The sequence below is a fragment of the Dicentrarchus labrax genome, unplaced genomic scaffold, assembly GCF_905237075.1.
Source record: "Dicentrarchus labrax unplaced genomic scaffold, dlabrax2021, whole genome shotgun sequence".
Classification (NCBI taxonomy): Eukaryota; Metazoa; Chordata; class Actinopteri; family Moronidae; genus Dicentrarchus; species Dicentrarchus labrax.
The window spans coordinates 17,084,143-17,109,307 of record NW_026136705.1 but is presented as its reverse complement, the minus strand read 5'-3'; the positions used below and the strand labels follow the sequence as shown (position 1 = coordinate 17,109,307).

Sequence of the window (25,165 nt, the reverse complement as noted above, 5' to 3'; positions counted from 1 at the left end):
GATGTGAAAAGGACCAAAAAGGAATATGTGGATGGAAGTAATACAAACACACATACTGATGACAAAACAACCTCACCTCATGCTCCATGTAGTAGCTGTTTTGGAGTGTTTAATAATATTGTCTGATTTTCATTAGCAGATAGAATTGGCCCAGTTGTTATGAAATAAATAAATAATAAATAAATACATTTTGAGATAATCGAAAGCTTTGAAGGTGAGATTGTTTACTCACAGCCTGGTTCTGAGGCCAAGATGAACTTTTCAGCTCAGTCCAGTAAACACTGTAGGATGTGAGTCTCCCTCCAGGACAGCAGGCGGCGCTGTGCGTGGCTTTAAAAGCGGCTGTAATCCATCACATCGCTGAATTAAACCGCGTTGTTGGAGGAGGGGTTCGCGGTTCGCAAGTTTTAGCTCTTGTTCATTTCATTGTTGTGAAATCCACCGTGAGGGATTTTTAGCTATTTCACCTGTAGGTAAATAGCAAACTCGTAATCCGCCGACACTATTTTTATATACAGTGAATTACCGAAGCGTCCAATCCTTTTGTTTGGCCGTAGGGTAGCTGTTAGCTAGCCTGCTAACTTCCGTAACTGCTAACGTTAGCTCGTTTTGTGCTAACATGTCTGGCCAAGGAGTAGTTCGCGGTCCCGCCGGGAGCAACGATTGTCGGATATACGTGGGGAATCTCCCCCCTGACATACGTTCAAAGGACGTCGAAGACTTGTTTTACAAATACGGAGCCATTCGTGATATCGATCTGAAAAACCGACGAGGAGGACCACCGTTTGCCTTCGTGCAGTTCGAGGACCCGAGGTGAGCTGCAGTGCTCCGCCATGCCTCAACGTTTGGTCCCTAACCTATTGTCTAATTATGCAGAAACCTAAATAAGTGGGCACATAACTTTGTCAGTTTGTTAGGATTTACTTCAGCTTGCGCCCCCTTTTTTTTTTTTTTTAATAAGATTTCGTTAAATTGAGAGATATTTCGATTAATTTCCGTGGTCATTTTGGAGGCAGTAATGCTGATTGTGGTGCTATTGAATAGTATTTCATTGTGCTGAGAAGTGTTTCTAATATTTAGTCCACCGACACTGAGGTTGTGGACTGCGTTAGTTTTGTATTAAGGTTGGGTGTGCCCAATAATTTGGCGTGCAAGTTGAGTTAGTTTGCACACAAACCTGTTATCAACTTACTCTGCAACCTGGCCAACCAGTTTGTAAGGAAACCTCAGGTAGACAATCTGCAATGAGTGCAATTAAATGATAAATTGACCGACAGAATATTAATCGGCAACTATTTTGATAGTCGATTAGTAATTAATCGAGTAAATGTTTCTCAAATGTTAACATGTGCTGCTTTTATTTTTCTGATATTACAGTAAATTGAATATCTTTTTTTTATGTTTTAGACTGTTGGTCGGATAAAACAAGGCACATGATGACTTTACAATACCTCGGGCTCTAGGACACATTTGTCACTGTTGTACAATGTTTTATTGAACAAATGATGAATCAGTTAATGTGAAAATAGTTAACAGATTAATGGATATTGAAAATAAATGTTAGTTGCAATCCTAATAAAGTTCATCTACTTTTTGTGCATTACAAGCTTTATCTTCAGGCTGTACACTTTTACTCGACTAGCTATATTTCATTGGGAATATAAAAGTTCTCATTTCTTTATTCAGATGCCAAAGACTGTGATGGATGACTATAAAAGCTCTTTCCTCACACAAAGACTATTAAAGCAACTAACTGCCTACCATTTCTTTGTTCAGTCAAGACTCTAAATAGGGTTTAAACACTGTCTTTCAGTGTCACACATTAGTAGTATAAAATTATATCAACTAACAGTTTAATGGATACATCTGTGAATGCACAATAAAACTGCACTGAAAGGCTTCCCAAATGGGAATGTTGGTTGCAGGAAAGTGAGCAAATTTAATAGATTGAACCTTTGTACAGACACGGGCTGTTAATGCTCAATGTGTGTACATGCACTGGGCACGAAGAACACACAAAGACTTGGACTCACAACTACTTTGGATTGCAATGTGTCAACAATTTTCAGTGCCAAGTTTGAAACGCATGAGTGGCTGCCAGTCCAAGCCTTTGTGTGTTCTTCATGCACATTTTGCACGTAGTAAATTCTCTCACTTTTCTGCATTCAGCTGGCAAAATAATTCATTCATTTAACAAGCCCTCATCGAGTTATTGTTTTCCCCCTGGTTTCATTAGTAATAGGCCAATAGTTGTAAGATAACATGTTGCAACCAAAACAAACCAACTGGCAACTTATCTGGTTTTGCCAACTAGTAAAGTTGTATTTGTGTTTATTTAACTGTCGGATTTCACAGGGATTCTGAGGATGCGGTTTACGGGCGTGATGGTTATGACTATGATGGCTACCGCCTGCGTGTTGAGTTTCCTAGAAGTGGAAGGGGAGGAGGTGGTGGTGGTGGTGGCGGCGACCGTGGTGGTGGTGGTGGTGGAATGGGGCCCCCAAGAACAAGACATGGTCCCCCCTCCAGACGCTCAGAGTACAGAGTTGTCGTGTCAGGTGGGTGATGCGTCCGTCCCTCTGCATGTTATGCTTATCTCTTTACCATAAGTGTATGGATGAATGTACGAGTCTTAACGCCACCTTTTTCCCATCAGGCCTACCTCCTAGTGGAAGCTGGCAGGACCTGAAGGATCACATGCGAGAGGCAGGTGATGTATGTTATGCTGATGTGTACCGCGATGGCACCGGAGTGGTGGAGTTTGTACGCAAGGAAGACATGACCTACGCTGTCCGTAAATTGGACAACACCAAGTTTCGCTCTCATGAGGTACGTAACGTATTCCATCCTCTGGCTAATTTAATAAGGAATAGCGGTGGGACTACATTTTGGAACTGAAAAGTTTTCTAGTCAAGTTACTGCTGCAGGTAATTTCCTCTATCCAAGTCTCATGTAGCAACTTACACATGGTAATGGATGCTTAGTTACATGTGTGTGTGCATGTGTTTAGGGAGAGACGGCCTACATTCGTGTGAAGACGGACGGTCCTCGCAGCCCCAGCTATGGTCGTTCCCGCTCTCGTAGCCGAAGCAAGAGCCGGTCACGCAGCTTCTCCCCACGTCGCAGCAAAGGGTCTCCACGTTACTCTCCCCGGCGTTCCCGCTCTCGCTCTCGCTCCCGCACCTAGATTCACCTTCAATAAAGCAATGGTGTGCCTCAGAGCCGGAGAAGAAATCCTCACAAATCCTATATATTCACCACGGATCATCTCGTGTGTTACCTGTTTACACTGTCTTTGTATGTTCACTATTGCGCCACTTTTTTTGTTGCAGTTTTCTTTTCTTTTTTTTTTAGTTTTCATACTTACTGACTGGATGAGTCTGCGCTGTGTACCTCACTGTGTTTCACTCTTGCCATTCTTCCTTTTTTTTTTCTCCCCCCATTCTCATCAACTTCTGCTAGCCATCTCTGCCGCTTGTACACTTTTCCTTCTACTGATTGTCCCTGTATGCTTTATGTTTTGTTTCGTTTGGAAACATTTTTACTTTTTAAGCATATACTACTGTCCTTTTGACCTTCTTGTGTGTCTCTCTGTAGAGTTCAGAGGAACAGGATAGGATGGGAAGAGAGGAAACAGTTCATATTAAGATAAACAGGAGGAGGAGGAGTCAAATATGGCACCAATGGTATGATGGCTGTGCCTTGTCCACTGTGAAATCTGCATTATAAGGATGTTAAGTTTTTTTTTTTTTTTTTTTTTTTTTTTTTTTTTTTTTAATACACTTGACAATAGAGTGCCAGTGTTCAATGTTTTCAGTTTATATTTGGAGACCCAAAGCTTGTGTTATCTTTGGTTTTTGGTTTTGATTATCTTTTAGTGTCCAAAGTACATCTTTTTGGGATTGATTATAGATGGTATCCCTGTTTTTCTCAAAGTAAACCCCCTCGTAGATTCATTTATTGACATTTTCTTTAATTCTTTTCTGAAGGTGTGATTCTAACTTGCCTCCTTCTCTTTGGTTCTGCTGGTATTCTGAAGGTTTGGACTGGGCTCATTGTCTCACCATTCCGGAGCCGGATCAGGATTCAGGATCAGATCAGGATTAGGATTAGGCTTCAGGATGGATACATGGAACAGGAGTATGGGAACATTTTTTACCGAGAGAGGATCACGAGGATCCCTGTCCACATAACCCCATCAAACCGGAAACATTGTAGTAGAAATATTTAAACTAAATTGGCTTTCAAATAATCCAAATTAATTTTTTTCCATTTTGTGTTGGACGTCAGACACAATTTCTGATGCCACTGCGACAAATGATTATTTTTCAGATTTTTTTTTTAGTTTATAAAAAAGAAGAGCAAAGCTGGGCTCAAAACCAGGAGGAGGGCTGGGAGGTGCAGGATGGATCCACACGCGTATGGAGAGTGGTAAATAGTGGGCAACCATTAACAGTGGAGGAGGGAGGGAAGAGGGGAGGACTGGGAGGCGACAAGGGAATGTGACCTTTAATGTGGTTTATATTTTTTTTTCTTAGGTCAGTCATTTCCTGAGGAGGATGATTTCTGATTTTTTTTTTTTTAAGTATAATATCCACTATCTCAAAGCTTTATTCTCTTTTAATAAAACTTTTAATAACATGCGTACAATGTTTGTGTTTTTCTTTTATTGCATTTCCACAGTGGGTTGGACACAAACGTGCAACAAATGCAGTTGGGGTATTTGTGTATAGCTTTTACATAATACCGGTTGTTTCTGGAGGACTGGATTGCCTGATAATGGTTAATGGGTCTAACTTTTCAACCAGTAAAAGTTAAATCTGGCTGAGCAGGTGCTTTTTGCTGTTGTTCTTAAAAGTGTCGGTGCCTGTATAGGTGCAGTCGCTGTAAAAAAACAAACTCAATAAATACAGATTGTTGTATTGAGTCTATAACAATGTGTCATATTTTATAAGCTCAAGTGTATTATATGTTGAATCTGAATATGCCAAGTGACTGTCAAATTAATGAAGTTATTAAGTTAGACAGTGGTAAAGTACAGTACAAGTGCTGATAAATTGTACTAAAGAATAGTATTTATGTACTTATTCCATTCCACCAATGAACATTTATTATTTATTCAATCTCTAAGGACTTTATGACAGCAACACACTGCTAAAACCAAACCAGTAAGAACAGACTGCTGTATGGTTTGATTTTTATATTGTCTCGAAATATTATTTTTTTTTTTTATTCTCAGACGTACAAAAGGAAATCGTACAATTTATCTGCTGTACAGTTTAATTTACCTGAGGGTGAAAGTGAAATATTTGGCGGCAGCGTTTTACGTCACTGCAACAGTACACTGTACACAACGTGATGACGTTGCAGCGTAAGCTCTCCCACGGGGCCAACTGAAACTGGTGAAAGGGTTCAGTTCCCCCGGTAACGTCCCTGTAGACAACCGTGTAGGGTACGAATATAACTTATATAAACTTAAACTTCGTTGTCGAAGCTCAAACTATCGCTTTGTCTTGAGTCTGTTTCTGCGCCGTTAGCTAGCTGCCACCTTTTATTTCCCCCCTCCAACATGTCCGGCGGAGGGGTCATTCGCGGTCCGGCCGGGAGTAACGACTGTCGGATATACGTTGGGAATCTCCCTCCGGACATCCGCACCAAAGACGTCGAGGACGTGTTTTATAAATATGGAATAATTCGGGATATTGATCTGAAAAACCGAAGAGGAGGACCACCATTCGCTTTCGTGGAATTCGAGGACCCGAGGTAGAGCAGCCAGTGGCACATGTCAACCTTTACTATCTCCTTCATTCAGAGTGGAAAGTGAACGTGTTCCCACCAGATAACAGACAGCTGCTGCACTGTGGGGAAGTGTCTGTTGCTGCCCGCTGAGTTAACCTAACTTTTTAAACAATATGTATACAATGTGTGCTTCAAGATTGAAAATGTCATCAAATCAAACACAGTATCAGACCATTAGACACCGTAAAGCCTCCGTACATTACAGTTCTGTACATGGAGAAACATTTCTACTAATTAATTAATTTAATATAACATTTTAAAGTTCCGACAATACTTTAAAGTTAACCCTTTGATAGATTTTATCAGGTGTATCATTTGTTGTTTCATCAGAAACGTGGGGTATTTGAGTCTTCAACAACAGTGAAAGGTATTGAATCTCTACATTAAATAAAAGCATAAATAAATACCCATGAGCTCAATAAAAGAGACAATTAATAAATATAAATGAGTTAATATAGTTAAACAAATAAATTGTGTTTTACTTTACTTTTACTCAAAGGACTATATTTATAGCTGGGAACCTTAATAAATCCACATGTATTTATTGTAGGGGACTTTTCCACATTTAATTTCCCAGTTCTTTTCATTTCCATCTATTATATTCAAATGAATGGGGACGTGGTTGTCTCACAGATTCAGAACAAAGCAGCAAGACTGAACGCAGCCTCCAAGACCAACGCAGGCTATCATGTAGGGAGAAGTGAGTGAGTGTCAATGTCACCCTGCAGGGATGCAGAAGATGCCGTTTATGGACGTGATGGTTACGACTACGATGGCTACCGTCTGCGTGTTGAGTTCCCTCGAAGTGGACGTGGGGGTGGAAGAGGAGGTGGTGGTGGGGCTTTAGGAACGCCAAGGGGAAGGTATGGTCCCCCTTCACGACGCTCCAAGTACAGGGTTATTGTCTCAGGTAGGCAAACGTGAACCCCCTTAACATGTTATCTTGAACGTATGAAATGTTGAGTTTCTTATCCACCTTCCTACCTTCCTCCCAGGTCTTCCTCCCAGTGGAAGCTGGCAGGACCTGAAGGATCACATGCGAGAGGCAGGTGATGTATGTTATGCTGATGTGTACCGCGATGGCACTGGAGTGGTGGAGTTTGTACGCAAGGAAGACATGACCTACGCTGTCCGTAAATTGGACAACACCAAGTTTCGCTCTCATGAGGTAGGTTAAGGGTGCAGGAAGGAATAGCTCTGGGACTAGATTTTGGAATTAAATCTATTTGTTCAAGGTAAGTCCTGAAGTGAAAAATGGAGCAGGTCAGAAGGACAAAATAGGCATGAAAACAACTGGACAGTTGGACTGTTTGCAGGTTGGAAAGACCTTTTTTCATGGTGTTTGTAACCATAATAACTGGGCAAGCAGCTCTTTTCCCATTCCTGCTTATTTGTTTGTGTGTTCAGGGAGAGACGGCCTACATTCGTGTGAAGATGGACGGTCCACGCAGCCCCAGCTATGGTCGCTCTCGCTCTCGTAGCCGCAGTCGAAGCCAGAGCAACAGCGGGTCTCGCAGCTACTCTCCTCATCGCAGCCGTGGGTCTCCATGTTACTCTCCACGTCGTTCCCGCTCGCGCTCTCGCACTTAAGACACACCTGACCTTGATTAAACCACCAGCCAGCCCAACCCAACAGTGCATCTCAGAGTGGAGAAGACAAACTTCACGGGACAACGCCTGTACAGTCTCCATGGACCATTTGCTGTGTTAATTGTTTCCTGTTTCCCCAATTTTCTGTTGTGATTTTTATTTTACTTTACATTTCGGCAGACCAGATAAGATTGGCTGAAGTACCCCGGTCTGTGTACTGTCTCTTCTCCCTTTCCCTTTTCTTGTTTCCTTTTCACCCCAAAATTATCTCTATCTCCTCTCTGCTAACCTTGTCTCCCCTGTTTGAGTACTTTTCCTCCTCTGATTCCAGGATGTGTTGACGGAAATGGTACCCTTTTGGAGGAATTCATCATTGTTTGCCATTTGTTGTTATTTTAGGGGTGGTATGATTATTTCTTTATTTATACATATATATATATATGTATATATATTTTTTCAGTCTTGCATTTACTTTTGTACTTTGACCTTCTCGTGTCTCTCTGTAGAGTTCAGAGGAGCAGGATAGGATGGGAACAAAGGAAAAGAAAACACAGTTCATATTAGGATAAACAGGAGGAGGAGGAGGAATCAAATATGGCACCAATGGTATGATGGCTGAGGCCTCTCACAATTCTGAAATCAGCATAAAATAAGGATTTCGTCCGTTTTTTTTACTCTGAATATATGCTTGAAAATAGCTGAATACTGTTACTGAATGTATGTGGCTGTATTAGAGGTTTTGTTTGTTTCGTTATCATACGTTCTAGTTATAGTTGCTGTATGTGTGCATGCTCCCATATAGCATAAGTACCAGCAAGGTTACTTGTCTTCTGTCAGTAGTCCTTAAAGCCACGGATCCTGCAGTTTTTTCTAAAGCATGTTGAAATGCTGTGTTGGGTCAGTAGAGTATGTATGTGTGTGTATAGTCTTCTTATACTGTACATTACCTTCTGTTTGGAGATCCAACGGTCATTGGTGTTTCTGCTTTTGTTCTCTTGTAGTATCCAAAGTAATTGCTATTTTTTGGGGGGAATTATTCAAATTTTTCTTCAAGTATTTTCTGAAAGTTTAATTCTAACTTGCCTCCTTCTCTTTGGTTCTGCTGGTATTCTGAAGGTTTGGACTGGGCTCATTGTCTCCCCATTCCGGAGCCGGATCAGGATTCAGGATCAGATCAGGATTAGGATTAGGCTTCGGGATGGATACATGGAGCAGGAGAATTTTACCGGGAGAGGATCCCAACCCCCGGCCCTGTCCACATAACCACATCAAACCGGAACCATTGTAGTGAAATATTTAAACTAAATTGGCCTTCAAACAGTTCTTTTTGTGCGGGACCTCAGACACCCAGTCACTGGTGGCATCCTGATGAGTGATTGTTTTTCCGATTACTTTTTTTTAATTAAGAGGAGCAAAACTCGGATCAAAACCAGGAGGAGGGCTGGGAGGTGCAGGACGGATCCACACACGTAAGGAGAGTGGTAAATAGTGGGCAACCATTAACAGTGGAGGAGGGAGGGAGGGAGGGAAGAGGGAGGCGATGTAGAGATGTAACATTGTTTTTTTTCTCTTAGGTCAGTCTTTTGCTGCAGATAATGAATTTTTATTTTAAGCCTTATTTCCAGTATCTTATCTTGAAGCTTTCTTCAATAAAAGTTCAATATAATTTCATATTATTGTGTTTTGTCTCTTTTTTAGCACCTGCTCTGAAGGTTGCAAACCATTTTACATTTAAAGGTCCAGTATGTAACATTTAGGAGGCTCTATTGTCAGAAAATATAATATTCCTAGAAAATAAGAATCATGTTTGTTACCTTAGAATGAGCCATTTTTATCTACAGATGTTCACCTTCTGTGGAGTCTGCTATGTTGAACAACCATGTTTCTACAGTAGCCCAGAATGGACAAACCAAACGCTGGCTCTACATAGGGCAGATCGCATTATTTGCACGTTTCTCCACCATAGTTTCTCCCTCCATTTAGTAAGGGAGAGTGAAGCGAGTGAGTTGCAATCTAAACCCTACACACTGGACCTTTAAATATTTTCACTATAATGAAAATATAATGTTTTTTGTGGATGTTTCTGCTGTCACTAGTTGTCTTGTTGTTTATTTAGTGTGACATGCTAACAGGAAGGATGATCCCTCCTCTGCAGAGACAGGGTTTTCTATTTTTATTGTCAGTAAAGATTCAATAAAAAACACTGATTATGCCACCTGCAATTCTCATATGGCCCCAAATTAAGAAATAAGGTCAGTGCCTTTCTGGTGTGCCTGTAGGAATTAAAGCCAAAGCAAATCCCAGTGGTGAAATCATTTTGATGTATGAGGAGGACATGTTTTTATGTGTATCCCACCATCAGTAGCCTACTAACACTCAAAAAAGCACACTCCTTTACATTTATATTTATCAGAACACTTAGGAAACCTGACTAACTGTCAGCACTACATACTTAACCCATTACTACCTTAAATGTAATGCTAATGGTAATTGACCTTATGACCAAGCATTGAACCCAAAGTAATCCCTCAAAGATCCCATCCCAGTTTTTTTAGAACTGAAAAATAGATATAAAAGGGGGAAAGAGGGGGGATGACTGAGCTACCACGGTGCCCCTACAGACATATTCTAAAACCTATGAAAATCCAGCATGTTTGTGCATGTTGTGAACTTAAGCTTTAAGATGAGCACGGACAGTCACAGCGGATCAATGTGAACGCAGCCTTCTAGTGTCAGACACACATCATTCTGCACAGTGAAGCTCAAACACCCAGGCTCATAACACCAGGGTCAGCAGGTTTCTCAGGTGTTTCTGGGTTGTCCCCCTGACTGAAACCCACAGGTATATATTGTATATTGGGTGTCCATTACATCATCGTGCTGTATTAAAGAAAGTGGAAACTTATAAATCCAACAAAAGGATTCGTTTTTTTTCTTTTTGGACTATACATTTTGCATTTAGCACGCAATATACAATAAGAAATGAAGGTTATTTAGTGCTGTGATGTCTTTGGTCTCTACTGCATGTGATCAATACTCTTAACAAGGCATATATGTGATCAATACACTAAACAATGCACATTCGACTCGTACCTTGCCTCTCCTGATTGGGTCTAATCTTAATGCGCTGCAAGCTATGCTATGCAGATCGATATCGATACACCCGATCACCTTAATCGATCACTCCCTCTGTGGGGACGGGAGGGGGAAGTGAGCTGGGAAACGGTGCATTCTGGGTGGAAATAAGATGCAGGCACTGTCCGCAAGTGAAAAACGCCGTCACCAGGGTGGAGGCTCCGCTCCAGCCAATCAGAGGGCGGATGAGATGCGGAGGGCGGAGCACAGACGCACGTTTTCCTTCCATAAATGAACCAAAGACTGTGCAGCTGCCTGTAACAAACGCTCCTAAACACTATATCTTCGTTGAGAGACGGTAAGAGTCAATTGCACGTGTGAGAGTGTTTCATCATGTGTCTTTATCGATAGAGCAACCTGTGCACTATCTGCAGGTGAGAGGGGGAATACTGGCTCTTCTGTTTGCTTGCGTGCTAATCTCGCCTGAGCCTCCTGTATTTGTCCTGAGAGGCTGTATCAATGCTCCTCTCACTTTCTTTTTGCATTGTAGGCTGCGAACCTGACAGCTTGAGTTGAATTATAGGGGTAACTTGTTGAATACGTGCCGAAATACTGAAGTGCTACTGCAGCAGCAGCAGCAGCAGCAGGAGTAGTTCTCATGCTGTCAGCTGCACAGTGCAGGTGCATCTTCTTCAGTAGTGTTGCAGAGTTGTGTATGTCACGCCAGCTACCTTCTTTTACTGTACTACTTGTAAACAGTGTCTGTTTCACTGGGCGGCCGATATATCTGCATGTATGATCCAGAACTACTGTGTCATCTGAGGGAGGCTTTTTTCCTCAAATCCAGATGACTTTCTGCTTCATGAGGCCTCCTATCCAGACAGTTGGATGGGAGAAGGTGCCTGCCTCAGTTCAGCTTCAAAATGCAAATAAGTAGGCTCATAAGTGCTGCTAGTTGCTGCTTCTATAAACAAATGGTGGCAGTAGTGCTGTAATCATTAAAGTTGAACTACGAGGCTCACTGTTTGCTCAAGTTGGGGGATGGTTAAACTTATACAGAAAATATCTCTTGGATATGAGCTCTAATTTGTTTTCCTTCTTCTGTGCAGTCAAATCGCCAACATGTCTGACAAGAAGGCAGTGATAAAGAATGCAGACATGTCTGATGAAATGCAGCAGGATGCAGTGGACTGCGCCATGCAGGCTATGGAAAAGTACAACATTGAGAAGGATATCGCCGCCTATGTCAAAAAGGTACGTTATATCCACATTTAATGAGCGGTACGGACATGCAACATTTAGTCAAACCTTTTTCATTAATGGCCTTTTCTATCTGTGAATTGTCTTTCCTGCAGGAGTTTGACAAGAAGTACAACCCCACATGGCATTGCATTGTCGGGAGGAACTTTGGCAGCTACGTGACGCACGAGACGAAGCATTTCATCTACTTCTACCTGGGCCAGGTGGCCATTCTACTGTTCAAGTCAGGCTGAAATCCAAACATGCCCTCCTAAAACTACTTTTAATTCAGCCCTTATTTGTGCCATGCTGTACATTTGCTACCACCTTTCTGCAGACATGCTTTCCTCTTGGTTTCTTGCTTCAGTCGGTTATTGTTTGCCACCTACAGCACTAACACCGTCGGTGGATGGCGCTTTAGTTATGCCTGGACTGGTGATGTGCCATTCAGAGAGATTGTAAAACTACTCCCCATGCCAGCTCTCATTCAGCATTTGCACATCAGACAGACTCACCATGACTCAATTTCTGGATATTATTTTTGCTGTGCATTGATGCACGGTGCTTGTACATTGTTTCATATGGGTATGTTGTATAATAACTTATTTTTCATGGAATTAAAATGAGCAACAGACAGTTTTTGTTGAAATGCCTTTAATTTTCAGTGTCGACTGAGATTGAATAAAAATGCCAAGACTGTTGCTTACACTTAATAAAGAATATCACCTGCTGAGAGATTTAAGCTTTTGTACATGCTTGAACATTCCTGTTTTCACTTCAGTTGTGAATATTTACAATGTTACTGTTGTATATCTGCAGTGTAATTTAATGTGCAGTTTGATATTGTGACATTTTCAACATGTTAAGCACAAAATGACAGTAAATTGGTTCAAAATGTGTATGTGTGACTTTGCTTCACTTGCTTGTACTATAATCAAATGTCTTGACATCTTGCGGGGGGGGTGTTACTTGTCTCTTGTTTTTTTTCTGATCATAATTTTGTGAACCATGATACACTGTCAATTAGTTTCCAGATGCTGGCAACACACTGCTTTATCTGGACAGCAATGGGGGTTAGATAGAAAGACATCAGTGTTTTGGCTTGTGTCAACAAAATAATAAAAGTTGAAAAAAAGCCAGACTTGAATAATCACTTGTGGAAGGCTTTTTAAGTTTACTGTACAAATGTTGTATTGATGAGCAGAAACTGGGACCATCCAGCAGAGAGAAGTATAACATTAACTCAACAATATAATTTAAAGGTATTTACAGTGGGTACGGAAAGTATTCAGACCCCTTTAAATTTTCACTCTTTGTTTCATTGCAGCCATTTGCTAAAATCAAAAAAGTTCATTTTATTTCTCAATGTACACTCAGCACCCCATCTTGACAGAAAAATGTAGAATTTTTTGCAAATTTATTAAAAAAGAAAAACTGAAATATCACATGGTCATAAGTATTCAGACCCTTTGCTGTGACACTCAAATTTAACTCACATGCTGTCCATTTCTTCTGATCCTCCTTGAGATGGTCCTGCTCCTTCATTGGAGTCCAGCTGTGTTTAATTAAACTAATTGGACTTGATTAGGAAAGGCACACACCTGTCTATATAAGACCTTACAGCTCACAGTGCATGTCAGAGCAAATGAGAATCATGAGGTCGAAGGAACTGCCCAAGGAGCTCAGAGACAGAATTGTGGCAAGGCACAGATCTGGCCAAGGTTACAAAAGAATTTCTGCAGCACTCAAGGTTCCTAAGAGCACAGTGGCCTCCATAATCCTTAAATGGAAGAAGTTTGGGATGACAAGAACTCTTCCTAGACCTGGCCTTCCAGCCAAACTGAGCAATCATGGGAGAAGAGTCTTGGTGAGAGAGGTAAAGAAGAACCCAAAGATCACTGTGGCTGAGCTCCAGAGATGCAGTAGGGAGATGGGAGAAAGTTTCACAAAGTCAACTATCACTGCAGCTCTGCACCAGTCGGGGCTTTATGGCAGAGTGGCCCGACGGAAGCCTCTCCTCAGTGCAAGACATATGAAAGCCTGCATAGAGTTTGCCAAAAAACACATGAAGGACTCCCAGACTATGAGAAAGAAGATTCTCTGGTCTGATGAGACCAAGATTGAACTTTTTGGCATTAATTCTAAGAGGTATGTGTGGAGAAAACCAGGCACTGCTCATCACCTGCCCAATACAATCCCAACAGTGAAACGTGGTGGCAGCATCAGGCTATGGGGATGTTTTTCAGCTGCAGGGACAGGACGACTGGTTGCAATTGAAGGAAAGATGAATGCGGCCAAGTACAGAGATATCCTGGAAGAAAACCTCTTCCAGAGTGCTCAGGACCTCAGACTGGGCCAAAGGTTCACCTTCCAACAAGACAATGACCCTAAGCACACAGCTAAAATAACAAAGGAGTGGCTTCGGAACAACTCTGTGACCATTCTTGACTGGCCCAGCCAGAGCCCTGACCTAAACCCAATTGAGCATCTCTGGAGAGATCTGAAAATGGCTGTCCACCAACGTTCACCATCCAACCTGACAGAACTGGAGAGGATCTGCAAGGAAGAATGGCAGAGGATCCCCAAATCCAGGTGTGAAAAACTTGTTGCATCATTCCCAAGAAGACTCATGGCTGTAGTAGCTCAAAAGGGTGCTTCTACTCAATACTGAGCAATGGGTCTGAATAGTTATGACCATGTGATATTTCAGTTTTTCTTTTTTAATAAATTTGCAAAAATTTCTACATTTCTGTTTTTTTTTTTCTGTCAAGATGGGGTGCTGAGTGTACATTAATGAGAAATAAAATGAACTTTTTTGATTTTAGCAAATGGCTGCAATGAAACAAAGAGTGAAAAATTTAAAGGGGTCTGAATACTTTCCGTACCCACTGTATATGCTACTTTATACCTTACTGCCCTCAAACAGTGTAGTAACTCCAGAAAAGCTAAACTTGAGAAAGAGAGGCTTTTCAAGCTGACTGGCAACTCAAGGATGATGTGTCCAAAATTTAATTATGATAAGTAACTTTACTGCCAAAAGAAAACAGTAGAGGTCAGATCAACTGTTGCTCTCCTACCTTCATAAACAGATGTTAAATTTATGAGGATTTTCTTCAAAACACGCAACAGTGTTTTGTGTCCTGTCAAAAATGATTTAATGTAATCTCTCGTCTGTATTTCAGGATTTAAACCTGCAAACACTAAGTTTTTAACATGTCTGGTATTATTTGTTTGAACATTAGCAATCAGTCATTCCAGTCCAGTCTCTCATATGTTTGATTTCAAATAAAATTTCCCTTCAAATCTGATGATTCTATGACTTGTGTTTTATTTTGTGTGAAGCACTTTGTAACATGGATTTGGAAAAGAGCTCTATGAATAAAGATTATTATTACATTATGTACAATTTTCATCTGATATTTCACATGAAACTGATATATATTACTGATACAATTCACAAAATCATTCTGCATGAGACAGAATTTTCTCAGATTGCACACATTTGATGCATATCAGACCAGAAATCAATAGTGGAAGAAAAAAGTAGCATTAATATGACAAAATACAAATACTACAAGTAAACAGTCCTGCATTCACAAGGAAATATCCCCAGTGAGTGACACCTACATTACTACAGGTGGAGCTATTTTCTCCCCATCAGTTTAGTCCAGTAGGACCCAACTTAGAGGTCGAGTCTCCTAAAGGGGACTTCTCTGGTCCTCAAACAGTTAAAAGTTCAATTGTTTACATTAATAATGTCCAATATTATCACTAATAAGTTAATACTGGACATTTTATAATTACATAAAGTAAAAAAGGTTGTGAGAATGATATCTTTTGATACTTAACTTAACTTACTTTAATAAGATACTGACTGTAATGTATTTATAAATGCTGATATCGCTTCATTCAATGTTATTTACGGTACCTAGTTGGTTCATGTTTCTGAGTGGCACTGGGTGATAGCTGTTCCTCCGTTTGCACTGTAGGGGGAAGTAATGAGCTTAACATTTGCATGTCAAGCTTGAAATGAAGAGCGAGAACCACCAAGCGAGTAAAATACTTCCGTTCCGAGTCCAAAAATATGGCGGCTCAAACCGGGTTGTCAGCACTTGCCATTGAGAGCCGCAGTGATGTCCCCGTTTTCCCCCCGGTGGCTCTGTCCGCGGAGGCCGCCCCGTTCACTCCGGTCCGGACGGACGGTTGGCGACTCGGCTCACCGTCGGACGCCGAGAAACAATTCTCCCGCAGCGCCGCAAGACTCAGAGCCCTGCGAGCAGACTCAGGCCAGCTCAGAGGGGAGCTCAACCTGCTGTTTGACCAGCTCCTGTCCGAAAACTACAACAAAACCTTCGAGCCCAATATCAACATCCGGCCAGAGGTAACGAATACTCACGTTGGTGTTGTTTTGGCGCCTGTGTTCAACTTAACCTGAGAGAGTTAAAATGCGTCAAACGTGGCAATGATGGTGCAACTTCTTTAACTCACTCTCTGGCGGCAGTACCTCCCATTGCCTCAAAACAATAAACTCAAAATACATGTCGTTAATTTTTTTTTATCCTTCAGTGAACGCATTTTCATCCTCATACACCCTAGCAACCACCCAGTAACCCTAGCAACCAAAGAGAACATCTCAGCGACCCACAAAGTACTGCCCTAGCAACCGAAAAGAAAACCCTTATCAACCACTCGGAAACAACCCCCAAAAAACAAAATGGCAACTAGCGGCCACCTTTTGACTCATTAGCACAACTTCCAGTAACCCATCCAGCAGCTGTGGGGGAATGTCAAACCAACCATGAAGCAGCACCCCAGAAAAAACAAGCAAGTTTTGCTCTGTCAGCGAGCACGCCTGCATTTTCTTTGCCTAGCTCCAGGCTTCTTCTCAATCAACTTATGTAATATCTAAGATTATTTTGTTTTGTTGCCGTGAAAGACATTCTTGAGCCTCTTTAATTTTCCATTTCAGGATGTGTGCAGTCTGCTGAAACACGCCAGCTCTCTTGTGCCGCTGAGTCAAGAACATTTGGTCATCAAACTCTGCCAGCTAGTGCACCATCTACTCAATCAGCTGAAGGTAACAGTAGAGCTTATACTACACAATATGTACATAATGCGTACTGAACATGACTGTATCTGTAAGTGTGCTTTCTGAGTCAAGCTGGGGATGTCCTGTTTTCTTATTGTCTGTCCTCATTGTTTCTTCAGGTAATAATGGACGAGCATACGTTGGATGTTTTGGTGAACTATACCGCCAGTGCGTTGAAAGTGTGCAGCACGTGGACACACTCCGATGTCCTCCTGGCACTCTCCACGATCGTGTATGGGAATGGACCGCAGTGCCACCAGGTAGATATTTGCACGAGCTCTTTGATAGTGTATTGTGGTAAATGATAACGTTATTGAATATTTACATTTGAATTTTTTCTCATTCCTAGCACCTCAGTGACTTGCTAGGTGAAGACGGGGTCCTCCTTCTGTATAGTTCTCCTTCTCAGCCAAATATGGAGTTACGCCGTGTGGCTCTTACGTGTATGGCCAACATCTGTCTCAGGTAGGCTTTAGTGGGCTTAAAAATGTAGCTCTTTTACTGTGCACTTGCGCCGTAGACTAAAGACAAGATGTAAATGTTTTCTTCTACATTACAAGAAGTGAAATTAGGTATTTAGACTGTAAGGCCTTGTGGGAAATTTGTATTTACTTTGCATATCAAGAGAGATTTTAAGTTGAGTTTTGCAGCCATCTACATCTACATTCATGTTATACTTACTATAAAAAACGTAATATAATACCTCCAGAGAGACATCTCCGAGCTGGTACTGCAACATAATCCACCACTCCCCCGGCCACCTAAATATGAGATATAAGTGACATAGTTTGATTCTAGCTAAAGGCCCCTTCTTCTTGGTACTAAGTTGCTATAATCTATAGTTTTGCTACAACAATTTATCAAATGAGAAAACACTGTGAAAGTGTCACTTGTTGTGATGAACCTACAGAAACCTTACACTACCTACTCGGCACCAAACAGCAGGCAGACATAGTTAGCGACTAGCTGGTGAACAGTGAACATAGTGGAGCATTTAGCTGGTAGAAAGTTGGTAGAAACCAAAGACGGTAAATATTGGCCAGAATAAGTGGCCAGAAACATGACGCTGGATATTCAAATAAGCAACTGTTTTCTAACAAGGTACGTTTGTTTCTCTCCAGAATCCCAGGTCAGCCACCTTTGGATGATCAATACAGAAGTGTATCTTTCAGCGTCTTTCTGAAAACACTGCAGTCCCCCAAGCCTCCCAACACTGATGAGCTCTTCTACTGCATGGTACGGATAATTGGCGTGTTTTAATGAAAATTTCAATTGGGATAAATACATTTAATCGTAGTTGACCCATGTCTGGTATTGTGTCCTCTGTGCAGGTGATCCAAGCAGCACTGAAGGGGCTTCAGTGTTGTCTTTCAGGTGGGAAGTGGAAATTTGGTGGAGGGGAGGAGCTTGGGTCTATACTGGCCTCACTTAAGGTACAAAATTGTAACACATTTGCAGATTTTTCTGTTGATTTATAATTTTTTGTCTTTTTAATCTTGCATAAACACTACATGCGAGTTTATATAGTACATGTTTTCTGCAGAGGCTCATGTTCCAGGGAACTCCAGGTGTGAGTGTTGAGTGGCCAGCTGTGCTTTACCCAGCACCTCTTCCTCAGTATGAGGGTCTCCCCACATCAAAACCTGCTGAACCACCAAAACCCTCTGAACAATCAAAGGATACCGTACCAGGAAAAACCTCGGGGGTAAGACAAGCCTTCATTTTTGCTGTTATAGGTTATAGCAAGGACAGATTGAAAATCACCAATGAAACACACTTTTTTGGTTAAAATTTTTTTAATGTCTCTACTAATAAAGTATATATCTTCTTCTTCCTCCAGAATAAAAAGAGGAAGTCCAAAGGGAAGGGGAAAAAGACAAGCACTGAGGAGAGCAGAGGGGAGGATGGAGAGGAAGATGACAGAGATGCAGTGCCTGTACTTCAGAAAGGAGGCAGAAGTGAAGGAGAGTCCTTGTCTAAACCTTCTGCCTCATCTCTCTACCCCTCTTGGAAAAAAACCAGCTCTGACTCAGAGTTTTCTGACCCAGAGGGCAATGCACAGAGCAAATTAAGGTACAGAAAGACACTGCCCATGTTCATCCATTGGTGTTTTTCCCTACAAATGTGCTGGCTCGGCTCGGCTCGGCTCGGCTCGACAACAGGGCTGCTTGACTTAAATTACATCAGTTAGGTAATTGATGGGATGAAGGGGTCGTTGGGTTGGCCGCGCTCAGCGAGATGGTGGCTTGGGCGTGCTTTGGCCATACTCTGGAAAAGGGCCATCTCGGGCGCAGCACAACTCAGCATGTTGAAAGTGGTGATGGAAATGCCCCACATGTCACTACTATCTCCTTTTCTTAGTATAAGCATACGTGTTTTTTGTTTTTACTGAAAGCTTAAGCTTTTTCTTATACATGCATTGCATTTCTACAAGCTTAAGATGTCCTAAAAAGGCACTTACATGTTAGGTTTGAGAAACAAATAGAACTTTATGCATTCTAAAAGGTGTACATGTTTATTAAGTGAATGGATATGTCAAGTCATTTAAGTTTGTTACACTCAAACTTTTCTCTTTCAGGCTTTACCACGGCCGTGTGCGTCAGGGAGCATTGCTCTGTCTGCTAGCAGTGGTGAAAGGTGTAGAGAAGAGGACTCTGTATGGATACTGGTCCTCCTTCATCCCTGATTCTCCCACTGGGGGGCCACCATCTCTCACTCTCCTCACAATTATACTGAAGGACCCCTCTCCAAAGGTACAACATACCATAACTCTTGTTACACTTCTCCTCGAAGCGTGTGGCTGTAGCATCTGTGTCTTTTCTCTCCTCCCAGGTGCGTGCGTGCACGCTTCAGGTGTTGTCGGCCATTCTGGATGGCTCCCGTCAGTTCCTGGCCGTGGCTGAAGATACGGCGTCTCCTCGTACGTCTTACACCCCTTTCTCCTTCTCTCTGGCCACTGCCGTCAGAGAACTGCACCGTGCTCTCAGTCTGGCTCTGCTGGCTGAGACCTCCCCTCAGACACTCACACAGGTCATAAAGGTACAGTAACATACGTTTCATAAAGGGAGTTTTGTGATGACACCCATTACCTTCTTTTCTCTTCTGGGTTATTGCTAATGTGTTTGATCGGGCCCAAAAAAACAGGCTTAACCTGACCGGAGCCTAAAAAAACTTCTACTTTCCTCTGTTATTTGAAGTGGGATAGTTCAAACTTTATTGTACACCCTTATTTTACGCACCCAAACATGCCCTCTAGCACTGGATATGCCTGCCGTTCTGACGTTGGTTAATCAGGCATGTTGAGCTTGCACACTTACAGTTGGGGAGTGATATCTGTTAGAGCTTCTGGAGGAGCTCAATGAAAGTTGGGATATCGGGATAAGTCGTTGGGATTAATCATTTGGATATTCTGAATATCTGTGCCAACAGACCATCAAATAATTATTAAAACATTTCACTCTGGACTGATAGATGGACTGGTTAACAATTACACCAGAAGAGAATGTGCATAAAACAGGTTGTGCTGAAACTCAGGCTTGTATGTTTATTGTTCTAACCGCTTATTTCCACCTGTCCTGTCTGTTAGTGTCTGGCCTACTTGGTGGCGAACGCTCCCTACCATCGTCTCAGACCTGGTCTGCTCAGCCCGCTCTGGAAGCAGATGCGTCCCTATGTGCGCCACAGAGGTCAGTTTTTCGTCAGTGCACTCAAGTAACTTCACACATGAATTTAAGGGAACAGGTCAGTAAAACATGCTTCTTGTAACACAATTTCTTTTTGCCTTTTTAGATGTGAATGTTCGTGTGTCAGTCCTGACACTTTATGGGGCTCTGGTGACAACTCAGGCCCCTCTCCCTGAGGTGCAGCTCCTCCTCCGACAGCCGGAGGGCAGCAGCAGCACTGGCTCATTCACGCCGCAGGACTCTGCTCTCAGCTGGAGACAAAGAGACGGAGTGTCCTCGCCCTCTCGCACGCCAGTCACGCCCACCAAGCGGAACTCACGCACACACTCGCCCCGCGTTCCTCGCACACCGGTGGAGGAGGATAGTTCCCCGCCGTGGCTGCTGCAGCTGTGTGTGTCACTGGTGACTCAGCCCAGAGAGGACCAATCAGACAGTGACGGGGGGGCAGGAGGCGGTGCTGCTTTAGAGCCCTCTCCTGTACGACTAGAAGCTCTACAGGTGAGAGATAAAGGGTGAGACAGAAAGTGACGAGAAAGCCCCAAACAGACATTTCTGAAATCTGAAGATGTTTTTTTCTTTTACATATGTGTCTCAGGTCATGTCCCACCTGGTCCGTGGCTACTTCTCTCTAGTCCAATCATCTCTGTGTGACATTGGGCAGGTGAGCGCTCGCTGCCTTAGGGAGGCAGACCCCTCCATTCAACTGCACGGAGCAAAGGTAACACCTTCTATTGTCTCTTAGTCCGTTGTGACTCCTGTGTTGGCTGTTTGTGGCACCTACGTTTAAGCTTCAGTAATGGTCAAGCTTCAGATGGTGTAAATATATATTTTGAAAACTGATTCTGTGATTGCACAAAATGACAACAGTTAACAGATGCTTAGAAATGACATAAGCAACAATGATAAGGTCAAGATCTGTGCACTGACATCTGTGTCATTGTCTTTATATTTAGTTACTAGAGGAGTTGGGGACGGGAATAATCCAGCAGTACAGAGCAGAGAACAACGTACCCGAGAGCGTGAGGGTCCCCATGAGCCAAGTAAGTACAAACTGTCTTAATACTGTAAATACTGTATAAGGGTAGACCAGTTTTAATTCGTTTCATATTTCCTATTACTGTTTGTTTCCTTTTATTATGTTAGCTTCTTTCTTCCATTTTACTCTCTCATTTGGAAAATATAATGTTCAAAGGCACTGAATAGAGAGACCTCCGACTAGGGCCAAGCAAAGCTGATCATTATTTTATCTGTATGTTTTTCTATCACCTCCAAATGATGTGGGCCTAAACTTCTATTGCATTGGTTCTTTTTCTTCTCCTGTTTTAAACTGCCCAGATGGCAAATCCCCTAAAATGTTGGTTGATGCTAATATTTCAACCATGTGATTAGAAAGTTCTAAATGCCGAGTTTAAAGTTCAGTAAACAATTTTATTAATGCGTGGGCACGAAACAGGTGGTGCAGTTTTGGTCAGAAGTTTTGAGTGGTCCGCTGAACGGAGCGCTGCAGAACGAACAACATCCCACGCTGCAGACGAGCGCCTGCGACACACTCTCCTCCATCCTCCCGCAGGCCTTCGCACAGCTGCCTGTGAGTTCCCCTTTGATTGGACTTTCTACTCAGTTAACACTGATCTCCATGGAGCTGTGTGTATGACATGTAATGTTGTTTTTAAGGACAAGACCCAGCTGATGTGCATCACCGTGCTGCTGGGGCTGACCTACAGTGAAAACTATCTGGTGAAGACGGCAGCTGTCCGGGCTTTGGGAGTCTACATACTGTTCCCCTGTCTGAGAGAGGTAGGAGCATTGACCACTGAGCAACATGTGTCTGACCCCCATCGGTCTGCTTTATACAGGTTGTGATTTTTTGTTTTTTCTCTCTCTCTTTTCAGGATGTGATGTTCGTAGCAGATACAGCAAACACCATCCTCGCTGCCCACGATGATCGATCTCCAAATGTCCGTGCCAAGGCTGCCTGGTCCCTGGGCAACCTCACAGACACACTTATTGTTAATATGTAAGAAAACATGGATGCAAAGTGCTGAATGAATTCTTAAGAAAACACACCGAATGCATATGTATCTTTATTATTGATTCACATTAAACCAGTATAATACAGTATTTAAAGTATATATCCTGTTTATCTCCTGGTTCTTTATCAGGGAGAGTGTTGGTGTTGACTTCCAAGAAGAGTTATCGGACATGCTGCTGCTCAAGATGTTGCAGGCTGCCACCCGAGCATCAGCCGACAAAGACCGGGTAAGAGCATTCACAGTGTCACACACAAGAGCAAAGAACAAAGATTCACATTTGCCTTCTTTTTAATTGGCTCTCGCCTCTCTCAACTTTTTCAACCCCGTCCAGGTGAAGTCTAACGCAGTGCGAGCACTTGGGAATCTGCTTCATTTCCTGCGGGAGACTCAGCTGACGCGGTCTGCGTTCCAACGCCCGCTGGAAGACGCTGTCCGTGCTCTGGTTAAAACTGTCCAATCAGAGGCCACCATGAAGGTCCGATGGAATGCCTGTTACGCGTTGGGAAATGCTTTCAGAAACCCCGCCCTGCCGCTCGGTGAGTGTTTATGCACCTGTGTTTGTCCTTGTATGAATTGGGCAATATGGGTAATCAACCTGGCTCTGTGACCATGCTTCCAATCAGCATTTAAAGGACCAGTGTGTAGGATTTAGTGGAATCTTGTGGGTAAGTGGCAGATTGCAACCAACTAGATACCTTCCACACATGTAGGAGAAACTATGGTGGCTACGAAATTCACCAAAAACTCTGGTTGAACGCATTCTAAAATGTACCCAACATTAATGATTAATCTGAATTCTAGTTTTTATTTTAGTGTTGCTCACGTGTGTCTGTCTTCCTCTTTTCCTCAGACTCAGCCCCGTGGTCTCAGGACGCGTTCTCCTCCCTCTGCCACGTCGTCACTTCCTGTAAGAACTTCAAGGTGCGGATCAAGTCTGCCGCTGCCCTGGCAGTTCCCGGCCAACGCAGCTGCTATGGCGACACGAAGCGGTTCAGCTGCGTGTGGCATTCCCTGGCCACAGCGCTGGAGAACAGCGAAGACACGAACGACTTCTTAGAGTACCGCTACAGTGCCAGCCTGCGACACACGCTCTCTCAAGCCCTCCTACACCTGCTCAGCGTCAGCCAGTCGCAGGACATGCCCGCCCTCGGGGCATCGCTGGCTGGGGAGGAGGGGAGGGGCATCAGAGAGCATTTAATCAAATATGTCAGAGCAGAGGAGGGAGGAGCAGACAGGGAACAGGGAGAGAAAGACACAGCGGGAGACAGTTTCACCCCTCAGCAGAGAATCAGAGGTCTGCAGCAGACCCTGATCAGACTGAAGGGGTTGAAGACTGAAGGGGAGGGAAGGGGAGAAGAGGACAGAGGCAAGGAGGCGGTGGTTAGTTTCCTGGAGGATTTGCTGAAGACCTGTGAGTCTATTGACTGATTTCTCAGAGGTGGACAGATCAGAGGAGGAACGTCCAACCACCAACTAACTGGTGACTGAAGGCAAAGATTATGTAACCAGCTTTGTCATAATGAGCGTCTTGCTTTTTTTTTCTTTTTTTTTTCTTCTGTACATTTCAAGACAAGTTGAAATTCAGTGCCTTTATATCTTCTTTTTATCTCTCTACTTGCACTTGCACTCTTTTATGAGATCTTTTATGATCTGATATTCCTACAAATGTAGTGAAATTACATTTTGAGAACAAATGAGATTAGGATTGGGTGATAATGTATTGCCTATCAACTTTCAGTGGGATCGTATTTGATGACGTGAACAAGGTCTTATTGTTTAACAGAATTTTGTTGTCGAAGTTAATTAAGGTGAGAAACTTTATTTATTGTTTTACATGTTTGGAGTTGTGTTTTTGTTTTTTTACACATCAATTTGATTGTTTTATTTGTAATTTACACACATCTGCCATATAAAGATATATATATATCTCTTTATATGTGAAAAATATTTTTAATGTAATTGATTCTAATAATATTGCAGAGTCATTATTCAGACTATGAAGTACACTACATTGTCAATGTGAACACTGATGATGCTGACTGGACATCTGTGCAGCAGAGCAGATGTTTAAAACAATAAATACAGTGATTTCCCTCAGTCTGGTTTCAAAGTTCACTAACATTTTTTGACAGTTTCTCTGAAGTTTAAAACAATGATGTGTACACAAGAAATCTCAAAGATACTATTCTTTTATTTGGGGTTTATGAGCATTATTGTATTTCTAATTAAAATAAAAACCTTATGTAACAATAGAAGTCAGAGCAAGTACAATATTTAAACACGTAAAAAAAACACTAGTGACTGAATATATGAATTTAAGGCTGGATTACCAAGTGGGCAACAGTCATGGGGCAGTTACCATCCAAACACAAACATGATTTTACCTGCAGTGTTCAGTTAATTTACAGTATTTAATGTTGTGACAGAAACAGATGAGAAGGTCTTACTGTATTCACACAAATGTTTCAGCTCTGTTGGTTTCAACAAAAGTAATGTTCTTAATTCACAATCAGAATCAGATAGACTTTATTGATCCCCGGGGGGGTTGTTAACGACGGGAGCAACTGTAACAGGCATCAATTGGCACCCATTATAAAGCAGATCTGCAGATGTCACATATAATATATATAATATATAATATGTCTGTGAATCAATGA

General features: G+C 42.3%; 4 protein-coding genes across 13 annotated transcripts; all 4 read left to right on the top strand.

Annotated features, from left to right (window-relative positions):
• Positions 1–354: 354 nt before the first annotated feature.
• Positions 355–9,060, top strand: LOC127363407 (serine/arginine-rich splicing factor 1-like). 10 transcript variants are annotated; one of them, XR_007884821.1, is made up of 6 exons: positions 355–813; positions 2,356–2,558; positions 2,657–2,829; positions 3,011–3,209; positions 3,598–3,686; positions 8,506–9,060. XR_007884821.1 is itself a non-coding variant. In XM_051399786.1 (5 exons), the coding sequence occupies exons 1-4, from the start codon at positions 620–622 to the stop codon at positions 3,185–3,187; spliced, it is 747 nt and encodes a 248-aa protein (XP_051255746.1). In that variant the 5' UTR covers positions 355–619; the 3' UTR covers positions 3,188–3,209; positions 7,896–7,906. The 10 variants fall into 10 exon arrangements, 3 of the variants coding, with proteins under 3 accessions (XP_051255746.1, XP_051255744.1, XP_051255743.1); XR_007884819.1 differs by having other exon boundaries at positions 3,011–3,297; XR_007884820.1 differs by lacking the exon at positions 8,506–9,060 and adding an exon at positions 4,040–4,641.
• On the top strand, positions 5,381–9,060 carry LOC127363409 (serine/arginine-rich splicing factor 1B). Its single transcript, XM_051399787.1, has 6 exons — positions 5,381–5,763; positions 6,528–6,709; positions 6,795–6,967; positions 7,207–7,793; positions 7,896–7,995; positions 8,506–9,060. The coding sequence occupies exons 1-4, from the start codon at positions 5,570–5,572 to the stop codon at positions 7,387–7,389; spliced, it is 732 nt and encodes a 243-aa protein (XP_051255747.1). The 5' UTR covers positions 5,381–5,569; the 3' UTR covers positions 7,390–7,793; positions 7,896–7,995; positions 8,506–9,060.
• Positions 9,061–10,709: 1,649 nt separating this feature from the next.
• On the top strand, positions 10,710–12,602 carry dynll2b (dynein, light chain, LC8-type 2b). Its single transcript, XM_051399788.1, has 3 exons — positions 10,710–10,822; positions 11,574–11,718; positions 11,820–12,602. Exons 1-3 carry the CDS (start codon positions 10,710–10,712, stop codon positions 11,955–11,957), a joined length of 396 nt encoding a protein of 131 aa, XP_051255748.1. The 3' UTR covers positions 11,958–12,602.
• A 3,142-nt stretch (positions 12,603–15,744) lies between these two features.
• On the top strand, positions 15,745–24,605 carry heatr6 (HEAT repeat containing 6). The gene is made up of 20 exons (XM_051401660.1): positions 15,745–16,084; positions 16,673–16,780; positions 16,912–17,052; positions 17,142–17,257; positions 17,914–18,028; positions 18,124–18,225; positions 18,336–18,497; positions 18,633–18,865; positions 19,371–19,545; positions 19,625–19,831; positions 20,379–20,478; positions 20,582–20,973; positions 21,071–21,193; positions 21,429–21,515; positions 21,929–22,063; positions 22,150–22,272; positions 22,368–22,492; positions 22,638–22,734; positions 22,840–23,044; positions 23,359–24,605. Exons 1-20 carry the CDS (start codon positions 15,788–15,790, stop codon positions 23,934–23,936), a joined length of 3,621 nt encoding a protein of 1,206 aa, XP_051257620.1. The 5' UTR covers positions 15,745–15,787; the 3' UTR covers positions 23,937–24,605.
• Positions 24,606–25,165: the final 560 nt, after the last annotated feature.

Coding starts and splice junctions, on each gene's coding strand:
- LOC127363407 (XM_051399786.1), top strand. CDS start 620: ATGTCTGGCCAAGGAGTAGTTCGCGGTCCCGCCGGGAGCAACGATTGT. Junction 2,559..2,656: donor GTACAGAGTTGTCGTGTCAG/GTGGGTGATGCG, acceptor TTTTCCCATCAG/GCCTACCTCCTAGTGGAAGC. Junction 2,830..3,010: donor CCAAGTTTCGCTCTCATGAG/GTACGTAACGTA, acceptor GCATGTGTTTAG/GGAGAGACGGCCTACATTCG.
- dynll2b (XM_051399788.1), top strand. CDS start 10,710: ATGAGATGCGGAGGGCGGAGCACAGACGCACGTTTTCCTTCCATAAAT. Junction 10,823..11,573: donor TATATCTTCGTTGAGAGACG/GTAAGAGTCAAT, acceptor TCTTCTGTGCAG/TCAAATCGCCAACATGTCTG. Junction 11,719..11,819: donor TCGCCGCCTATGTCAAAAAG/GTACGTTATATC, acceptor TCTTTCCTGCAG/GAGTTTGACAAGAAGTACAA.
- heatr6 (XM_051401660.1), top strand. CDS start 15,788: ATGGCGGCTCAAACCGGGTTGTCAGCACTTGCCATTGAGAGCCGCAGT. Junction 18,029..18,123: donor ATGAGCTCTTCTACTGCATG/GTACGGATAATT, acceptor TCCTCTGTGCAG/GTGATCCAAGCAGCACTGAA. Junction 22,493..22,637: donor GACACACTTATTGTTAATAT/GTAAGAAAACAT, acceptor GTTCTTTATCAG/GGAGAGTGTTGGTGTTGACT.
- LOC127363409 (XM_051399787.1), top strand. CDS start 5,570: ATGTCCGGCGGAGGGGTCATTCGCGGTCCGGCCGGGAGTAACGACTGT. Junction 6,710..6,794: donor GTACAGGGTTATTGTCTCAG/GTAGGCAAACGT, acceptor CCTTCCTCCCAG/GTCTTCCTCCCAGTGGAAGC. Junction 6,968..7,206: donor CCAAGTTTCGCTCTCATGAG/GTAGGTTAAGGG, acceptor TTGTGTGTTCAG/GGAGAGACGGCCTACATTCG.